The following is a 9,003-nucleotide window of genomic DNA, read 5'->3' on the forward strand; positions in this document are numbered from 1 at the left end:
CATGAATTAATTCCATAAGTTAATTCTACAGATTAATTCTACATATTAATCTAACAATGGTAAACCACTAAAGGAACCGAAAAAGTTAATTATTTAACTCAACTCGACGGGTCAACCCACGGTTCTACAAGTAAATCATATAGAGGTTAACCTCGATGATTGCATAACCAATCACTAAATTGTGATACATACATAACCTCAACGGTCAACCGTTTACGACCTACATACATACATAGGTCACGTAACTAATCAACGTCGCTAAAAAGTATAAACTCATTGGTAAACCATGGCAACAAAAGACTTATCAAGTGGAATATATCATTGCAAGAAATGCATGCAGGAAGACAGTGACCGCATGGTGCAATGCAATCGATGCTGTTCCTGGTATCATTTCGACTGCGCTGGAGTAATAGACGAGAAATCTGAGAACAGCTGGAACTGCGACTGCGTCAACGTGTCAACGGAAGTCATCACAACCATATTGAGCAACGCATTGCAGAACCTCGGAAATACCACACGAGCAGGCGAACCTCAGGCTACTTCGTCACCAGCAAAACCAACGGGGCCGCTACAAGAACCGGATCGGGACTTTGGACTTTGCCCTCCAAAAATATTCCAGGACACAGCTAGGACAGCTGTTCCTATTTTTACTTCTGCCAAACAAAAAGCGATAGTCACACACTCAGCTGTGCGTGACACGTGGCATTACGATCACGAGGCACCGCAGCTGCCGTTCCTAACCTCAAACAACACGCGTGCTACGACACGCGAACAACCGCACCTAAGTGCTACGCCGATGGCACCCTGGAATTTTACGAATACTCAAAACAGGGCTGCATCGTACTATCCAGAAAATAAAGTGCGAATGGACGTAGACCTAAACACAGCAATGCCAAGCGCGGCACAACTTGCAGCCCGTCAAGCGATACCGAAAGAGCTTCCAACATTTGATGGCAATCCTCAGAACTGGCCTCTATTCTACAGTAGTTTTCAGACAAGTACGGAAATCGCTGGGTATACGAATGCAGAAAATCTTATGCGGCTGCAAGCTAGCCTAAAGGGAAAAGCACGTGAGTTAGTTCAATCCAAACTCCTTTTACCCGCAATGGTCCCTTAAATCATACAAACATTACGTATGTGTTTCGGTCGGCCAGAGCATATTTTGCACAACTTACTGGAAAAAACGCGGCAACTACCCGCAATAAAAGATAAGCTTGAACCACTTATCGAATACGCACTGTGTGTACGAATCATCTACTCAACGATGGAAGCATGTGGACTCACAGGTTACATGCAGAACCCAATGCTCGTACAAGAGCTACTAGAGAAACTCCCCACACAACTGAAGCTGCAGTGGGCAATGTTTCCCAAAGACACTAAGATACCATCAATGGAATCTTTTAGCAAATGGATCTACGACATAGCTGAAGCAGCAAGCCAGGTAACATCACCGCTTTACCATAAGAAGAGCGGAAGCCTAAATCATCACACAGAGGCACCTGAAGAGCAGGTCAAGGAAACTACGTGCGTCGTATGTAACGAACCTGGGCACAAAATACACAGCTGCCCATCGTTCAAAGCCACGCCACATCAACAAAAGATTTCTTTTCTGAAAAATCACAAGCTCTGCCAACAATGCCTAAACCGTCATCACCAAAAGTGCCAACGTGAGAAGGTTTGCGGCATACGAGGCTGCCGAAGCAAACATCACCCATTGATCCACGAGATGCAGCCAATACCAGAGGCTGCGAAATCCAGCAGCCCAAACAGGCCAGCTATGGTCACCAACGTGCATACGCCGGAGGGCAAGCACACCCAGCGATCCAGAGAGTCTGGCTCAACATATTTCCGTGTCATTCCAATACAAATCATCAATAAAACGAAAGTCACTAACACTTTTGCATTTCTAGATGAGGGATCGGCACTAACACTCATCGACAACAAGGTCTTTAAGCAGCTCGGCTTAAAAGGCGTTCCAGATCCACTGTGCCTAAAATGGACCAACGATACAACACGCGAAGAAAATGCATCGGAACGTGTCACGCTTACGGTTGCCAATCCACATAATGGCAATCAATTCTACTTGGAAGAGGTTCACAGTGTAGATACCCTGGATCTACCTGTACAGTCTATCGACATAAGGGCTCTCGCCAAAGAATTCCCCCACCTAGCGGGACTACCGATAGCATCATACACCAACGCACGCCCAAGCATCCTAATCGGCACAAATAACTGGAACCTCGCCGTACCCCTTAAAATCAAAGAGGGGGCATGGCACCAACCAATAGCGTCAAAGACGCGACTGGGATGGGCACTACAAAGCTCCACGCGATCAAGGGCCACTAGAGCTAATGTGAGCGTTCACATGTGTGGATGCAGGGACGCAGACGCTAAGCTACATGAGATCATCAAACAAGCGTTCTCATTAGACGCTACCACAGCAAAACCGCTATCATCACCAGAAGAAACTCAAGCTTTAACCAGACTTGAATCTACTACCTCCCTTAAGAATGGCAGGTACGAGGTCGGCCTAATGTGGAAAGACCCTGAAGTTTCATTACCTGATAGCTACGCAAACGCACTAAAACGGCTTAAATGCCTACAAAAGCAATTTTCCCGACAACCACAGTTGAAGGAGCAAATCACCAAGCAAATCGAGAACCTCGTCGAAAAGGGCTATGCTCGCATGCTGACGCCGGAGGAAATAGCTGCACCAAACAGACGGACATGGTATCTACCAACCTTCATAACTAAAAATCCAAATAAACCAGAGAAGGTCCGGCTTGTATGGGACGCAGCCGCCCAATCTGGCGGCAAGGCCCTGAATGACTACATCTGGAGTGGCCCAGATCTCCTCAACTCCCTGTTTGACCTCTTGCTCTCATTCCGAGTGGGACGAGTGGCGATCTGTGGCGATATTGCCGAGATGTTCCATCAGATCCGAGTGAAACCAGCAGACACCCATGCGCAAAGGTTTCTGTGGTCCGACAGCAAATCCGAGAGGCAAGAGCCTAACGTCTATGTTATGGAAGCGCTTACTTTCGGAATCAATTGCGCACCCTGCATTGCACACTTTATTCGCGACAAAAATGCAGATCGATTCTGCCAACAGTACCCTCAAGCAGCACAAGCCGTCAAGGACTACCACTACGTGGATGATTTTATATACAGTGGCGACGACTACGTGGAAGTCGGAAACATCGCAACTCAAGTCAGAGATATCCATGCAGCAGGTGGTTTCCACATACGCAATTGGTCTTCGAACTCAAAGGAGGTCCTTCGAATACTAAAGAGCGATTCGCTGCTCCCCGAAGCTGTCGAAATTACCGCCACGGAAAAGGTACTCGGCTTATACTGGGTGCCGAACTCCGACGTATTCACATTCATCTGCAAGTTCGCCAGGTTGAAGCGCAACGTTTTGGACAGCGACAAAACACCAACCAAACGCGAGCTCTTGCAAGTACTTATGTCAATGTACGACCCACTCGGCTTCATCTCATGCTTTACAATAGAGCTCAAAATCCTACTGCAAGAAGTCTGGAGAAGCGGCATTGGCTGGGACACTGGTTTGCCCGACGCATTGTTACCCAAATGGATACGATGGAAACGGATCCTTACAACAATCGCCGGATTGACCATCCCGAGATGTTACTTCGACAGCAGCGATCAAGTCCATGATGTCCAGTTCACACGTTCGTTGACGCCAGCGAATTGGCATACGCAGCAGTCTGCTACCTTCGGATACGCCAGGGGAAAAGAACCTACCTCAGCTTCGTGGCCTCCAAGGCGAAAGTGGCACCGTTGAGTCCACTATCTATACCAAGGATGGAACTGCAGGCCGCAGTGATCGGAGCAAAGCTGAGTAACCGAATCCAACGCAATCCAAGTTTGTCAATTAATTCGAGTTGTTATTGGTCCGACTCAAAGACTGTTCTCAAATGGTTTCGTATGGATCCACGAAAGTTTCAGCAATTCGTCATGCACCGCGTTGGCGAAATACTGGAATTCACAAACGTTAGCCAATGGAACTGGGTTCCAACCAATCTTAACCCTGCAGATCTTGCTACTAAAACACACAACGCCAATAAACATGAAACTTGGCTACACGGTCCGGACTATTTGCTGCAGGATCAACACGAGTGGCCAAAATGCGATGATTTGGGGCCACCAAACAATGCTGAAGTCAGGCACAACATACTCTTCATCGACAATGCGCCGATGGAGCTAAAACTTAACGCGGAATATTTTTCCGACTGGCGCAGGCTATATCGAGCTTTAGCGCGCTTTATTCTCTATATTGAGAAACTGAAAGCAAAACAAGCAAAGGCATCGCCACCTACAGAGGTGTCTTACGAGATGATTCAGCAGGCACGCACACTCCTACTGCGGCATGCGCAGTCATCTGAATTCAACCCAGAAATTCGCAACTTAACGAGAGGTAAACCTTTAAAAACAAATTCTAAACTCATATGTTTGAATATCTTCCTAGACGAAAACCAGCTCCTACGTACCCGAGGGCGAGCAGAAAACCTAAACGGCCAAAACCAAATACTGCTCCCATATGGGCACCACATTAGTCGGCTCATAGTGAACTGGTATCATCAGGAAATGCACCACACATCCCATGAGACGTGTATTAACAGGATTCGCGGCATGTTTTACATACCACGCCTACGAGTCTTATACAAAGGCATGCGGAAGTCTTGCCAACGCTGTAAAAATGAGAGCGCCATGCCTGATCCACCGCAAATGGCTCCCTTGCCCATTGCCAGGCTGGCTGCCTACCAACGTCCCTTCACTTACGTCGGTATCGACTACTTCGGGCCCTTCTTGGTCGCTGTAGGACGGCGAAGCGAAAAAAGATGGGGAGTTATTTTCACCTGCCTAACCATACGGGCGGTGCATATAGAACTGGCGTGCTCTCTGGATACTGCATCGTGCATAATGTGCATCCGAAACTTCATCAATCGGCGCGGGACCCCAAGAGAAATTTACAGCGACAATGGCACTAACTTCAAAGCTGCCGTAAAGATTATCTGTGACAAAGCGCAGACGATCAACTTCAACGCCGTGCAACCGGCGTTCGATGACATCAAATGGAAATTTAATCCACCAGCCGCTCCTCATATGGGGGGAGCATGGGAGCGACTTGTTCGTTCAGCACATGTGGCAAGCTGTTCAAGAATTCGCCGATCAATTCTGGCGACGATGGGTACGCGAATACGTTCCAGATTTAGCCAGGCGAGGAAAATGGTTTACGAAGAGACCACCAATAGCAGCTGGAGACGTCGTTGTAATATTGGACGAGACTCTGCCCCGAAATAGATGGCCAAAAGGTATAGTCCTATCCTACCGACTGCGCCAGTTATAAATCCGATTCTTTCATTGATTAAAAAAATTTGGATTGGTGAGACTCAAAAACGATCGAAATAACTTAGTGCGTGCAAAACTTTGTGTATAAGTGACCGTTACGGATATCGAATCTAAGGTTGCGTTATAAGCAAAACTTTTTTTGTATCATTAAATAAATTGTGCGAAACTTGTGTCAAGCCACCGCTACAGATATCAAATCTAAGGTTGGCCCGTGATCAAGACTTTTTGTGCTAAAAGCAAGTAAAGGAGCTGTAAGCAACTAAAGCCCAAAGCCCTCGAAAAATTTTTTTCTCGTTTTATCCGCAAAAGAACCTTTCGTGCAGTCAAAAGCGCGACATCGAATCTTGAAGTTCTAAATATATTCTAATTAAAGATGACACTGGAACTATCAGAAACACATCTGAACCAAGCACTTACCATGCTTAGACAGTTGCCCAATTTCGATGGTAACGCTTTGACCCTGAGCACGTTCATACGGAGAGTTGACTACATTCTACAACTCTACCCGACGAGGGACATCCGTCAACATAGCTTGATGTATGGTACTATAGAGATGCAGCTCACTGGAGATGCACAACGGATATCACAACTAGCGCACGCCAACAATTGGAGCGAGTTGCGGGCCGCCCTCATCAGCGAATATAAGGTGCAAACGCCTTATGAAGAGTTACTACGACGGCTATACCATACTTCCTTTGGAGGAAACCTTCGTAAGTTTATTGAAGATTTAGAACATAAGTCTTTTATTATAATTAATAAGTTAGAATTAGAAGGCGATGCCGCCAATACCATTTTATACACAAATGCCATGAATAACACAGTCAAAGAAGTCATTATTAAAAAATTACCAGACAAGCTTTATATGACATTAGCGAAGTTTGATATTTCAACAGTGTCTAATCTGAAACAAGTAGCCCAGAGAGAGGGTCAATATGAAAACAGCTCCACAGAGAAACCAAAAACTAACAATCAAAGTAATTCAGGAAATTCGAATTACAAATCAAACCAAAACCATTCAGGGCAGAACTATTATAAGCAAAACCACCAATACAATAATTCAAATCATACCAATTCCCAAAATAACCAACAGCTTCGAGAAGAATTTCAACAAAATCTTAATCAGGGCAGACAAGAAAATCCCCTTAATTATCAGATTCAGAATCAACCTCAGAATCAAAACCCTGTGGTAAATCAACCCACTAAAAGGCAAAGAGAGAGTACCAGTGGTCAGAGTAAAATGGAATGGTCCGAAAATTTTCATCAATCAGCCTCGGATCAGATAGCTCAGACAGAACAGTTGGATCAAATAGATCAACCGAATACCTCCAATCAAATCCCTATGTCCAACTAAAAATCAATAACATTCCTTTAAAGTGCGTTATAGATACAGGCTCTTCAATAAATATTATCAACGAAAATTATTTCAATTTTCCAGAAACATCAGAAAATTTAAATGTTCAAACAATAAAAGGAATAATTGAGCTTAACAAAAGCGTATCTTTTGCACCAAGCAAGCTTTGCCCCAACCATCAAAAATTTTATTGCCATAAATTTTCATCAACATATGACATACTATTAGGTAGAAAATATCTCAAAGCATGTCAGGCCGTTATTAATTACGAAGAAAATAGTGTAACATTATCAAATCACAAATTCTATTTCAAATACACCAATAAAGAAGAAAAAGAAGAATCAATACCTTATCCTCCCCCAGAGTTTGAATATGAAGCATTCGCACATGAAATAAATAACGGTATCGAGGAAAGAAACGAATTTAGACTTGATCATTTAAATTCAGAAGAAATAGAAATGTTAAAGAAAATATTGCATGAATTTAGCGATATCCAGTAGAGGAAAGGTGAAAATTTGACCTTTACCAGTACAATAAAACACAACATCAGAACTAAACACGAAGACCCAATTTACAAACACCCATACAAATACCCACAAATCTTTGACGAAGAAGTCAATAAACAAATTAATGAAATGATAGAACAGGGAATCATTCGGAAATCGAAATCGCCCTATTGTTCACCAATCTGGATCGTACCTAAAAAAGAGGACGCATCCAAGGAACAAAAGTTCCGCCTAGTAATCGACTATCGTAGTCTAAATGAGATTACCGTCGATGACAAGTTCCCAATACCAGTAATGGATGAAATATTAGACAAACTTGGAAAATGTCAATATTTTACAACCATTGACCTCGCCAAGGGATTCCATCAAATCCAAATGGACCCTAAATCAATCGAAAAAACCGCATTTTCAACTAAACATGGTCATTACGAGTACACACGAATGCCATTTGGACTAAAAAATGCACCAGCAACATTCCAAAGATGTATGAACAATTTATTAGAAGACTTAATCTATAAAGATTGTTTAGTCTACTTAGACGATATTATTGTTTATTCCACCTCATTAGAAGAACATTTGGCATCACTAAAAAAGGTCTTTGCTAAATTGCGCAATGCTAATCTAAAACTACAATTAGATAAATGCGAGTTCTTGAAAAAGGAAACAGAATTTTTAGGTCACGTCATAACTACAGAAGGAATCAAACCAAACCCAGACAAAGTCAAAGCTATTCTAAAATTTCCAATCCCGAAAACCCCGAAAGAAATAAAATCATTCTTAGGCTTATGCGGATTCTTCCGTAAATTCATTCCAAATTTTGCACACATTGCAAAGCCTTTAACCCTTGGATTAAAGAAAGGAGCTAAGATTAACATAACCGACCCACATTATATTTCATCCTTTGAAAAATTAAAATGCCTCCTTATGAACGATCCCATACTTGCATATCCCGATTTTAAAAAACCATTTTTTCTAACCGCTGATGCTAGCAATATAGCTTTAGGTGCTTTCCTCTCACAAGACCATAGACCTATTTCTTATGGTAGTAGAACACTAAACCAACATGAACTTAATTATTCAGCCATAGAAAAGGAATTACTATCTATCGTATGGGCAACCAAATATTTTAGGCCATACCTCTTCGGTAGACATTTTGAAATCCTAAGTGATCATAAACCCCTTGTCTGGTTGGACAATATCAAAGAACCTAACATGAAATTACAGAGATGGAAAATAAAATTGAACGAATTTGATTATAAAATAAAATACTTACCAGGAAAAGAAAATTATGTGGCAGACGCCCTTTCCAGAGTAAAAATAGATGAAAATCTTTAAGGTGAAGAAATAAGTAGTTCTAGAGCTACAGTACATAGTGCTCAAGAAGATAACGAAAACCTAATAGCCATTTCAGAAAAACCCCTGAATTATTACAATCGTCAAATAGAATTCAATAAATGCAACGAAAATAAAGTCAACGTTACTCACTATTTTCACAAAACGAAGATAGAAATATCATATGTAGAAATGACCAATCAGTTTGCTAAAGAAATTATTAAGGAATATTTATGCTCAAAAAATAACGCACTTTATATTCAAAACGACACAGATTTTCAAATACTTTAAGAAGCTTATCTTGAAATAATTAACCCAGACAGCCAAACAAAAACATTGAGAACCACTTACAAATTAAAAGACATTCCCACTTATGCAGAATTCAAAGAAATTATTCTTAAAAACCATAAATCATTACTTCATCCAGGTATCACTAAAACT

The 9,003-nt window shown here is 42.3% G+C and overlaps 2 protein-coding genes across 2 annotated transcripts; both read left to right on the plus strand.

Moving 5' to 3' along the window:
- The first annotated feature begins 286 nt into the window (after positions 1 to 286).
- Positions 287 to 3,678, plus strand: LOC137580193 (uncharacterized). The gene is made up of 3 exons (XM_068294112.1): positions 287 to 1,070; positions 1,287 to 3,474; positions 3,534 to 3,678. Exons 1-3 carry the CDS (start codon positions 287 to 289, stop codon positions 3,676 to 3,678), a joined length of 3,117 nt encoding a protein of 1,038 aa, XP_068150213.1.
- A 147-nt stretch (positions 3,679 to 3,825) lies between these two features.
- LOC137580194 (uncharacterized) lies at positions 3,826 to 5,325 on the plus strand. Its single transcript, XM_068294113.1, has 2 exons — positions 3,826 to 4,438; positions 4,490 to 5,325. Exons 1-2 carry the CDS (start codon positions 3,826 to 3,828, stop codon positions 5,323 to 5,325), a joined length of 1,449 nt encoding a protein of 482 aa, XP_068150214.1.
- The last annotated feature ends 3,678 nt before the right edge of the window (positions 5,326 to 9,003 follow it).

Source organism: Drosophila tropicalis, unplaced genomic scaffold (assembly GCF_018151085.1).
Source record: "Drosophila tropicalis isolate 14030-0801.00 unplaced genomic scaffold, ASM1815108v1 contig_830, whole genome shotgun sequence".
Classification (NCBI taxonomy): Eukaryota; Metazoa; Arthropoda; class Insecta; order Diptera; family Drosophilidae; genus Drosophila; species Drosophila tropicalis.